This window comes from Astyanax mexicanus, chromosome 14 (genome assembly GCF_023375975.1).
Source record: "Astyanax mexicanus isolate ESR-SI-001 chromosome 14, AstMex3_surface, whole genome shotgun sequence".
Lineage (NCBI taxonomy): Eukaryota > Metazoa > Chordata > Actinopteri > Characiformes > Acestrorhamphidae > Astyanax > Astyanax mexicanus.
In genome coordinates this window covers 10,049,880-10,062,304 of record NC_064421.1, presented here as the reverse complement: position 1 = coordinate 10,062,304, position 12,425 = coordinate 10,049,880, and the positions used below count along the sequence as shown (strand labels likewise).

Genomic DNA, 12,425 nt, shown 5'->3' with positions numbered 1-12,425 from the left:
TTCACTTTATACTTTTCATATTCTAATTCTTACTAATTCTTCTGATACAAAAAATAAATAAATAAATAAGGATTATTATTTTTTAAACTATTTATCATATTTATGCGACTTCAGACTACACAGAAATCTAATTTTCACAGCTTAATCAATTTTTATTTTCCTTTTTTATTTTCTATCATGCTTGCATCCACCCCTGCTATGGCAAGTTATAGAAATTGGCATTTAATGAAAGCATGGCTGACCTCGAGTTGCAGATATGTTGAATCATTCATGATGATCTTGTTCTGTTTCAAAAAATACAATAACTCTTTAAATGTAGTATATTTTTATTATTTTAAATTTAATTTAATTCAATGAAGTTTAGATTCTTCAAAGTTGCACCTTTTGATTAGATGACAGTTTTTCACATGTTGGCTGCATTTTCTCAGTCAGCTTTCTGAGGTAGAGTCACCTGGAATTCAGACTTTCAGTTAACAGCTGTGATGAACTCATCAAGAGTAAATTACTTGAATTACTTATTTAAGTAAAGAAAATAAATACTTTAAGTAATGAAGATCAGTCAATCAAAAAAAAAAAAATCAAGAAATTTGATCTTCCAGTATCTTCAAGTGCAGTCTCAAAGATGTTCATCAAAAATGTTAGGATGAAACTGGCCCTCATCAGTACTACCTGAGGAAAGGAAGAGCAAGAGTTTCCTCTGTTGCACAGGATAAGTTCATAAGAGTTACCAGCCTCAGAAACCACAAGTTAACAGCTTAACCTCAGATAAGAGCACCTAAATGCTGTATTTCTCTGTGTATTAATGTCTTTATTTAGAGTATATATTGAAAAATGTATTGTTAGACAGTGTTTGTATGAAATATAATTGATATTGATATTGATTACTGTATTTTATTAATGTTTATATATTTTTTATCCTTTCAATAAACTGTTGTTTATATTTTTATCGGTATTTGACTAATTTTATTGTCTTTTGAACTGGTGGTGTTTGTCCAGCACTTTTGCTGCATATAAAAAAGTGATATAGGATATTATACAGTAAATTATTATTTTTATCACTACATTCATTCTGTGGTAAATAGCTCATACTCTGGGCACAGTGGTCAGTTATCACTCATAGCTTTGATGGAAATAAATGAACCCAAGTCTACAAATAAGTCATGGATTGCATAACGGATGTATGCGAATGTACTATTCATTTCCTTCTTTCTTCCAATTTTATCTAAAACCGGTCATGTCTAGACAAGACTCTGCTGTTGTGGACACTGTAGAGACTAAATTAAAAAGACTAAATCCGTTTTCCGTTTCTCTTTTTTATTTTTACCCTATGGAATATTGAGTTTGACAGAATTTTGCTCCACCAGCAGATACAGCTTGGCCCTATATCAGCATTTTCACCCTTTTTCCAGCACGTTTTTTTTTTTCTTCTTTTTTCCATCACCACAGGTCCTGATGACGTGCTGCTTATGTCAGTGGCAGTAAGAAAGGCGGCCCAGCCTCAGAGACAGGGAGAACATGGACTAATTTAGCAATCTGAATGGGAGAGTGCAGTCCGTGGGTGTTGTGGCTGCCTGTGTTAGGCCTCAGAACTGCCTTTAGTGACGCAGGCGATTTCACACACTTCCTGCCAGCTGGTGGCAATGTAGCACGTCCAACAATTCATTTCCTGAACACACTGAGTGTGTTTCTGCAGTATCGCTTCCTCTCTCTGCCTCGAGCTCCCAATACTTGCCCAATTTGCAGTGTTTTTAATGCATATTTTTCTATTGATTACACTTTATAACAAGGTTATTACTTCATTTATTTTAATGCTGCTTAAATGTGCAGGAATTGTGCAGAATTATTGTTGTTTTTTAATGTTTGACTGTAAATTAGGAAAACTTCTAAGAATGCAATGGTACAAGCAGAGGTGTATAGTAGCAAAGTAGAACTACTTCTCTACTGTACTTAATTACAAAAAAGGCTGTATCTACAGTATGTCTACTGGAGTATTATTTTATTTCACTACTCTACTTAAGGTACTAAAATGCTGTATCTGTATCTACTGGAGTACTATTGTTTCTTCTCTATTGTATTTAATTACTAAAAATGCTGTATCTATGTCTACTGGAGTATTATTTTTACTTCACTTCTGTAGTTAAGGTACTAAAATACTGTATCTGTATCTACTGGAGTATTTTTTTTTACTTTACTACTGTAGTTAAGGTACTAAAATACTGTATCTGTATCTACTAGACTATTATTTGTACTACACTAGTGTGCTTAGTTACTAAAATACTGTATCTGTATCTACTGGAGTATTATTTTTACTTCAGTACTGTACTTAAGTACTAAAAAAGTTGTATCTGTATCTACTGGAGTATTATTTTTACTTCACTACTGTACTTAAGTACTAAAATGTTGTATCTGTATCTACTGGAGTATTATTTTTACTTCACTACTGTACTTATGTACTAAAATGCTGTATCTGTATCTACTGGAGTATTATTTTTACTTCACTACTGTACTTAAGTACTAAAATGCTGTATCTGTATCTACTGGTGTATTATTGATTTTACTTCACTACTGTACTTAAGTATTAAAATGCTGTATCTGTATCTACTGGACCATTATTTTTACTTCTCTACTGTACTTAGGTACTAAAATACTGTCTCTGCATCTACTGGAGTATTATTTTTACTACACAACTGTACTTAAGTACTAAAATACTGTATACTTGCTTCAAAATATGTTGTTTCTTCGAATTTGTATAAGGTTTGAATTCATTTTCCCATGACTAATGCATTAAAACAAAATTAATCTATGACATCAGAATTGATTCATTTGTATCTGTCGATTTTATCTTGATTCAACATTGATTGAATGTTTTTATGTGTATGGCTTGTAGGCTTGTATTATAATAAGTTTTATATTATATATTATATTAAGTTTTCTTACATTTAACATGCATATATTGTTTTTATTCTATTCTTACAGCCTTTCATGTGCTGTTGCAATGTAGGAAGATACATTTAAACAATATATATTTTTTATTTTAACAATTTAAACTGTTTAAATGAACGTTGTTTAGCATTTTCAGCATTCTGATGCCTATTAGTTTGTAAATAAAAATGTTGAATAAAGATTATTTTAAGGTTGTTTTTCCATCATCAACCTTAATAGATGTAATGCATCCAAAGTTAAATGAACGTTTAGTGATTGAGGGATATACAGCTCTGGAAAAAAAAGAGACCACTTAAAATGGTGAGTTTCGATTTTACCAAGTTGAAAACAATCAAACGGAAGATGTATGATCACAAGCCATCAAACCAAGCTGAACTGCTGATTTTTTTGTACCAGGAGTGGCATAAAGTTATCCAAAGTTATCAAAAGCAGTGTGTAAGACTGGTGGAGGAGAACATGCCAAGATACATCAAAACTACAATTAAACGCCAGGGTTATTCCACCAAATATTGATTTCTGAACTCTTAAAACTTTATGAATATGAACTTGTTTTCTTTGCATTATTTGAGATCTAAAAGCACTGCATTCTTGTGCTATTTCAGCCATTTCTCATTTTCTGCCAATTTGAATTTGTGAGCAATGTTGTCCATAGTTTATAGATTAAAACAACAATGTTTATTTTACTCAAACATATAACTATAAATAGCAAAATCAGAAAAAACTGATTTAGAAATTAAAGTGATCTCAATGTTTTTTTGTTTTTTTTTACAGAACTGTAGCTACTGTATGAACAGCGCTTTGAACAGATTCGCAGATCTGTAAATGCTCTGCAGTGGGGAAGCGGTCTGTGGGCATGCTGTGTATATCTGCGCTAAAGTGACCCGGATGCTGCAGGACTTTTACGCTGAAGTGTGTTAGCTAGGCTAGCTTATTAGCTGCTGAAGCTCAATGTGACTTTTCTGCTTCTGTCTCTAAATCCTGCGATTAAAATGTTTCTCACCGCCGCTAATCGTGAGTAAAGGGGGGTTAAACGGCCTCTGTTGGAATGATCTGTTTTATAACCTGATATCTGGAGGTTTTGTACTGATTTAAGTGGTAAATGTGATGTTTGCTAACAGCATGGGCTCTGCTGTCAACAGCACATACCCGCATTCAGTCAATGTAGCTTAGCTAAGATAACTAGCAGCCTGAGTGGAGATTTATTTAGGTTAGCAAATAATTTATCTTAATTATAAATTGGTAAATATTTTAAATAGCTAATAAATACATTTTCTCCAAAGCGAAGTCTCTGTATGTGTTCTCTGAGCCGTGATGAGTCTCAGAAATACAGAACATTAGGAAATTAAGCAGTGCTGAAACTGCAAACTAGATATATTATTTAGTTAACCTATATATTATAGTTAGCTAGATAGAAAGACAGATTAGGTAACGTTACATATTATAGGTAGATATATTAGCTTTATGTTTTAGTTATATATTGTAGCTGTATATATTATATATTATTGCTAGATATATTAGTTTATATTATAGCTAGATATATTAGAGTTAGCTTTATATTGTATCTAGATATATTAGAGTTAGCTTTATATTGTATCTAGATATATTAGGGTTAGCTATATATCATAGCTAGATATATTAGAGTTAGCTTTATATTGTATCTAGATACACTAGGGTTAGCTATATATTGTATGTAGATGTATTAGGGCTAGCTATATATTATAGCTAGATATATTAGCTATTAATTATAGCTAGATAGATTTGCTATATATTTTAGCTAGTTATATTAGTGTTAGCTATATATTATAGCTAGATAGATTAGCTATATATTATAGCTAGATATATTAGCTATTAATTATAGCTAGATAGATTAGCTATATATATTATAGCTAAATAGATTAGCTATATAATATAGCTAGATAGATTAGCTATATATTATAGCTAGATATATTAGCTATATATTATAGCTAGATAGATTAGCTATATATTATAGCGAGATATATTAGCTATATATTATAGCTAGGTATATTAGCTATATATTATAGCTAGGTATATTAGCTATTAATTATAGCTAGATAGATTTGCTATATATTTTAGCTAGATATATTAGTGTTAGCTGTATATTATAGCTAGATATATTAGCTATCACTGATAGCTAGTTAGATTTGCTATATATTTTAGCTTGATATATTAGGGCTAGCTATATATTATAGCTAGATATATTAGCTATATATTATAGCTAGATATATTAGCTATATATTATAGCTAGATAGTCATTTGCAACATATATTAGCTAGATATATTAGGGTTAGCTATATATTATAGCTCGATAAATTAGCTATATATTATAGCTAGATAGATTAGCTATATATTATAGCTAGATAGTCATTTGCAACATCATTTTATTTATTGAACTGTGTTATATATTGTAAGTGATGTATGTATTGTAACACATCATTAGTTATAGTCATTATGAACAACAAAAACATTTTGCTTGTTAAAAATTCCTTTTTAGATTTTTGGGATTTTTGGATTCGTAAGGGGTATTATCCATTTTAATTCGTTTTATGTTACATTTTACTTCATCTATAAAAATTTTAAAGTATTCTTAAATAATATTGGAAAGATATTAATATTGCCATATATTTAGGCATTATAAACACACACACACAAACACTATTACATTTGTTTTTCCATTTTAAATTACATTTGTGGATTTGCATCACTTATATGTGTCTATTTAAGAGGTTTGGTCTGAAATGTATGTTGAATATTTTGTGTAAAAGAACTACAACATGCAGTTTAGCAAAACTTACCTTACTTAAATGTGTTTATTCATTAACTGTGTTGTACACAGACATGCCAGTGTTAAATAACATTTTTTCTCTCTTTCTTTATTGGGGATATCCAGTTGCCAAGGCTAAGTCTAAGTAAGTTATTCTTCACATTTTTTTTTCACATTTTTCACGTTGCCACAGGTTTTTGGCTTATTGATGATTGTGCTTGTGTGCCATCTCTTTTAGGACCCTCCTGGTTCAGATGGTGAGTGCAGCTGGAACAGGCTACTGCTTCAACACAAAGAGAGGACGACTGAGAGAAAAGCTGGTCCTGAGGAAGCATGACCCCTTTGGTAAAGTGCACAATCACTGTGGTTTTGAAGGTCACTGCTGGGGGAATTCTACTGTCACAATTTCTAGTAATTAGTTACCACACAGTTACTCAGGTGTTTAGTAATTTATACAGCAAGGTCCAAAACAAAATAATGATTTAGATGTTATCCAGTTTCTTTGAAAAACTGGGTTTTCTTTAGGTAAACTGTCTTTCTTACTTTTAAGGACATGGTGGATATAGTCCATGAAGTTTAATATAAAGAATGCAGTGCGATGGATGCTGACAGGAACATGACAATTACAGGGTCCTTGCGGGTCTTTAAAAAGTCTTAAAATGTCTTAAATTAAAATCTGGGTTTTTAAGGTTTTAAATTGTCTTAAATTTACTGGAAAAGCACATATTAACATTACCGGCCAGCTAGCTAACCTAACCAGAGAGAGAACTAAGGTTAGCGAAGCCCTAGCTAACGCTACCAGAGAAAGAACTAAGGTTAGCCCTAGCTAACATTAGCGGAGAGCTAGCTAACATTACCAGAGAGAGAACTAAGGTTAGCGGAGAGCTAGCTAACATTACCAGAGAAAGAACTAAGGTTAGCGAAGCCATAGCTAACGCTACCAGAGAAAGAACTAAGGTTAGCGAAGCCATAGCTAACGCTACCAGAGAAAGAACTAAGGTTAGCCCTAGCTAACATTAGCGGAGAGCTAGCTAACATTACCAGAGAGAGAACTAAGGTTAGCGGAGAGCTAGCTAACATTACCAGAGAAAGAACTAAGGTTAGCGAAGCCATAGCTAACGCTACCAGAGAAAGAACTAAGGTTAGCGAAGCCATAGCTAACGCTACCAGAGAAAGAACTAAGGTTAGCCCTAGCTAACATTAGCGGAGAGCTAGCTAACATTACCAGAGAGAGAACTAAGGTTAGCGGAGAGCTAGCTAACATTACCAGAGAAAGAACTAAGGTTAGCGAAGCCATAGCTAACGCTACCAGAGAAAGAACTAAGGTTAGCCCTAGCTAACATTAGCGGAGAGCTAGCTAACGTTACCAGAGAGAGAACTAAGGTTTGCGGTGAGCTAGCCAACGTTACCAGAGAGCGAGAACTAAGGTTAGCGAAGCCCTAGCTAACGCTACCAGAGAGAGAACTAAGGTTAGCAAAGCTCTAGCTAGCATTAGTGGAGAGCTAGCTAACGTTACCAGAGAGAGAACTAAGGTTAGCGGTGAGCTAGCCAACGTTACCAGAGAGCGAGAACTAAGGTTAGCAAAGCCCTAGCTAACGCTACCAGAGAGAGAACTAAGGTTAGCAAAGCTCTAGCTAGCATTAGTGGAGAGCTAGCTAACGTTACCAGAGAGAGAACTAAGGTTGGCAAAGCTCTAGCTAGCATTAGTGGAGAGCTAGCTAACGTTACCAGAGAGAGAACTAAGGTTGGCAAAGCTCTAGCTAGCATTAGTGGAGAGCTAGCTAACGTTACCAGAGAGAGAACTAAGGTTGGCAAAGCCCTAGCTAACGCTACCAGAGAGAGAACTAAGATTAGCAAAGCCCTAGCTAACTTTAGAGAAAGAACTAAGGTTAGCGGAGAGCTAGCTAACATTAGCGGCAAGTTAACTATTGCTTCAGTGGAGAGAACTAACGTTAGCAGTGAGCTAGCTAATGTTACCAGAGAGCTAGCTTATATTAGGGGTGAGCTAGCTAACATTACCGGGGAGACAACTAACGTTAGCAGTGAGATAGCTAACGTTACTGGAGAGCTAGCTAACATTAGCAGCGAGCTAGCTAATGTTACCGTGGAGAGAACTAACATCAGCTAGCTAAAATTAATGGGGAAAGAGCTAAGTTTACCAAAGAAATTATGATTTTTGGGTCTTAAATTATATTTATTGAGGTCTTAAAAAGGTCTTAGAATGTGTTAAATTATGTAATGTCTGTTCTTCAATATAGTTAATTAATACAGAGTTTTTACCCATTTTCTCTAGTTGTCTTTCAAAGCTTTAGTATATGAATGCTTTCAGCCAGAGCTTAGCTTCAGAGTGTTCTATTTTATTGGCAGTACTTTTCTGTGGAGATTATACCAGCTGGGTGTGCTGGTGTCACACAAGAGTAATTATATTTAAGACTGAGATCAGCTTTTGGTCCCACACAGATGTGCAAATGCACACAAATACAGCTTGTTGCTTCACTGTAAAATATTATTACTGCCATTAGAATAGGTCTTTCTGGAGCAGGTTAACATCCTCAATCTTTTGGGACCAGGCCTAATACCAGCATGAGCTATGTAGAGGGGTGTAAGACCACCAAGCAGTGAACTGTGGATAAGTGGAACTGTGTTCTCTGGAATGATGGTGGTTTGGGATGATTCGGATGGTAATCATCTTAACATCCTGATTTCCTTAATGCTTTTGTTGCTGAATACAATCAAATCCTCACTGCAGTTCTCTGAAATCTAGTAGAAAGCTTTTCATTGACATTAAACACTTTGGAAACTAGATTTGTACGTTTTCCATTAAAGGCCACTATAACAGCTTTCACTTAGTGCTAATCTGTTCTGATCTTCAGTAAATCCTAGAAATCTATGAACATATACTGACAAATACATTTTAAGAATGATATAAATATATACAGCTCTGTAACCAGAGTAAAATATACATTGTTGTTTAATTCTATAAACTACGGACAGCATTTCTCCTAAATTCCAAATAAAACTAGTCATTTAGAGCATTTATTTGCAAAATTAGAAATGACTGAAATAACAAAAAAAGATGCAGAGCTTTTCTATTTCTCCTTAAATAATGCAAAGAAAACAAGTTCATAATTATAAAGTTCAGAAATCAATATTTGGTGGAATAACCCAGTTTTCATGCATCTTGGCATGTTCTCCTCCACCAGTCTTACACATTCTGTACATGCAGTGACCGGCGTTTATCACCGCTGCTCATGTCTTGGTTTAAAGCTCTTCAGAGAGGTTCCTCCCTTGGCCTGGTTCTTGTCATTTTTTCAGCTTGTTTGTTTCTCTGTGTCATAAACGCCTCAGACCTGAATACGTCCGCAGCATGGAGTACATTATTCCCCCACCATTTGTTTCGTCTGACAGCCATGACAGTGCTGAGAGATGTTTTGTTTCACACTCTTTAACTTTGTGAATCTCAGTGTCTGTTTGACATGAAGAGAAAATACTCCCACCTGATGGTTGGTTGTGTGCTCTCTTTTTTCTTTTCTCTTGGGAATGTGAAGTGGTGTGCACCATCCATGTGAGACACAAGTGAGGAGGTTTAGTTGAAGTTTTCCCATTTTTGGTTAATTAGAGCACAGTAATGTGCTGTCAGAATGCACAGTTCTTTAACTTGTCCTTACTGTCCACATACCTGATAACTCATAATAATTCCCTATTCATGGAACTTCCATTTGCCACAGTCAACATATTTTTCATTACATTACATTTTATTACATTACATTTGGCAGACGCTTTTGTCCAAAGCGACTTACAGGAGTGCTGTACATAGAGTAATAGAGTAATTTTGGACAGGGCCTAAAGGAGGTCAAAGGGAAATTGTGGGATAGAGGAGTGAAGGAGGGGAAGAAGGAAATGAGGTTAGAAGTAGTTAGTTTGTTAGAGGTGTTAGGAGAGTAGGTGCTCTTTGAAGAGCTCTGTATTCGGGAGTTTATTAAAGATTGCGAGAGATTCTCCTGATCTGGTAGTAGAAGGTAGTTAGTTAGAGGTGTTAGGAGAGTAAGTGCTTTGAGGAGCTCTGTCTTCAGGAGTTTCTTAAAGATAGTGAGAGATTCTCCTGATCTGGTAGTAGAAGGTAGTTAGTTAGAGGTGTTAGGAGAGTAAGTGCTTTGAGGAGCTCTGTCTTCAGGAGTTTCTTAAAGATAGTGAGAGATTCTCCTGATCTGGTAGTAGAAGGTAGTTAGTTAGAGGTGTTAGGAGAGTAAGTGCTCTTTAAAGAGCTCTGTCTTCAGGAGTTTATTAAAGATATTGAGAGATTCTCCTGATCTGGTAGTGGAAGGTAGTTTGTTCCACCATTGGGGAACTCTGTATGAGAACAGTCTGGAAGGAGCCTGTTCTCTCTTTACCTTGTAGGCAATTGTAAGGGCTTTACATTTAATACAAGCAGCCACTAGTAGCCAATGGAGCTCAATGAGCAGTGGGGTGACATGTGCCCGTAGGTTTTGGCTGGTTGAAGACCAGACGTGCTGCTGCATTCTGAATCCTCTGTAGTGGTTTTAATACACAGGCCGGGAGGCCAGTTAGTAGGGCTTTGCAGTAGTCGAGTAGATCTTCAGGTGAGAATGACAGGTATAGCTGGGTGTCATCATCAAAGCAATGGTAGGAAAAGACATGGAGCAGATGACCTGACCAAGAGAGGTGGTGTATATTGAGAAGAGAAGGGGTCCCAATACCGAACCCTGGGGAACCCCAGTGGATAATGAGTGGGCTAAGTACAGCCATGACACCTTGAATGAGTGCCCAGTGAGGTATGATTTGAACCATGACAGCGCATTGTTTGAGATCCCCATGTTCGAGAGTATAGTTAGGAGGAAGTCATGGTTGAGAGCTTAGAGGTCCAGCAGAATGAGCACTGAGGACTGTCCTTCAGCTCTGGCAGTTTTTACATTGCAGATATTTACATGTCTAAAGACAGGCTCCTCCAATTTACATTGCATTTCAATTCATTATATTTTACAAAATTTCTTGTTTTTTGTTATGAGTTCAGGCGAATTAGAATACATTATGGCTAGATTACTAAGTCAAATTGTGCTTTGTTGGTTTGCTGGGATGTTAAAAATATTCACTGTTCAGTAAATATTATAAGTTTGTACTTCTGTAATTACCTTTTCTTTGAAAACCGAGAAAAAATACATTTATGTGGTTTAATTTAAGCAATGGTAAGAATATTAAAACTTGTTTTGGCCAAAATGTTAATTTTGGTGCATCTATTGTTGTAGTATCTCCATGTCTCAGTATTGTTCAAATATTCATATGTTTAAATACATTTAAAATGATGAAGGCTTTTATGAGGTATCCTTATTTGTCGTTTTTGTCTTAAAAACAACAAAACAGTCTGTTTTGCCTTTTCTGTTTTCTTCTGGTATGAATAGGTATGAAAACAGGCATGGAAAAATATCACTGTGTTCCCTTTATAAAAGCACACAATCAGCACAAGTGGACCTTTTGTAGAAGAAACAAAAAGTGTATATTTCATGTGCATGAAATAAGGCTTTGTAAGGCTTTAAACTCTGAGCTTGTCATTTTCATATAATTGCTGCCTCAGGCAAATGTTTAATCTTCTCCTGTTTTATTTTGTTTTGCCACCCACAGTGAACAAGCACGTTCTTTTCTTTGAGAAGAAGAAGATCCGCTCCATCTGAGCGCGGTCGGCACGTGGACCGGTGAAATGGACACTGGAAAGAAACACAGTCTCTTTGTGCTTAAACCTGGAGCTCATTTGCATTGTTCCAAATTGTTGCCAAGGACCGGATCTATGAGTAAGAGCTCGAGGAAGCTGACCAACGTCAGACGCATCAAAAGGGTCACAATACCATCGAGAATGACAAGAAGTCCCACTGGAACCAGAGGATGCGTATCCATCCACAACATAATTACTACTAACAGAAAGAATACTGCAGTGGTCATTACTGTGGGAAGCTATGAACCAGCAGTGCGTCTTGCCAGGATGTTGCAGATGTTAAACTATTCAGTAAAATAAAAATGTGATGTTTGTTAAAATAGAAGTTGGATGTATGTAATGTCAGTTGATTAAACTTATTCAAACCTAACTTTTTAATTCTTCATTATTAATTCTAATGTACAAATTACTATGAAGTACTGGGTAACTGTTGAGCACTATGTTTCTCACAGGTTTCTATTTTAGGGCACATAAACGCATAATAATGCTAATTATGGTAATATAATAATAAGTTACAATGTGCAACAAAAGTTTGCATCCAAGAGCTTCTAATTTCTGCAAATTTTATGTCTTTGTATTAGACAACACTATAGAAATAAAATTTGCATACAAGTAGAATTAGTATTTAATTATAGTAGTCAGTAGTCAGTATACAGCTTGTATAGCAGTGCAGATTTACTTTTATGTGAAAATAACTCAGCTCACAGTTATTAATGTTTAAACAGCTTAAAACAAATGTAAGTACACCTCACAGTGAACATGTCCAAATAGTGCGAGTTACAAGGTTTTGGATGTGAATGGGGAACAAGTGTGTTAAATTTGGTGTTTTAGGTATAATTCTCTCATACTGGCAACTGGCTATGCAGCATGGCACCTCATTGCAAAGAGCTCTCTGAGGATGTGAAAAAAAAAAAAACAGTTGAAAAGAATTGTTTCTCTCCACAAAGATGCCCTAAGCTATATTAAGACTGCTAA

The 12,425-nt window shown here is 35.1% G+C and overlaps 1 protein-coding gene and 1 long non-coding RNA gene across 2 annotated transcripts; one reads left to right on the top strand and one right to left on the bottom strand.

Annotated features, from left to right (window-relative positions):
• The first annotated feature begins 3,822 nt into the window (after positions 1-3,822).
• On the top strand, positions 3,823-11,820 carry mrpl33 (mitochondrial ribosomal protein L33). Its single transcript, XM_049463504.1, has 4 exons — positions 3,823-3,954; positions 5,852-5,870; positions 5,964-6,070; positions 11,363-11,820. The coding sequence occupies exons 1-4, from the start codon at positions 3,933-3,935 to the stop codon at positions 11,410-11,412; spliced, it is 198 nt and encodes a 65-aa protein (XP_049319461.1). The 5' UTR covers positions 3,823-3,932; the 3' UTR covers positions 11,413-11,820.
• Positions 10,760-11,062, bottom strand: LOC125780981 (uncharacterized). The gene is made up of 2 exons (XR_007424023.1): positions 10,876-11,062; positions 10,760-10,814 (listed from the first exon to the last, which is right to left on the bottom strand). It is a non-coding gene; the product is annotated as an uncharacterized LOC125780981 (long non-coding RNA).
• Positions 11,821-12,425: the final 605 nt, after the last annotated feature.

Bases quoted from the DNA above. Each gene is read 5' to 3' on its own strand.
- mrpl33 (XM_049463504.1), top strand. From the start codon at position 3,933: ATGTTTCTCACCGCCGCTAATC. The intron at 6,071-11,362 runs GTAAAGTGCACA...TGCCACCCACAG, and splicing joins GAGGAAGCATGACCCCTTTG to TGAACAAGCACGTTCTTTTC.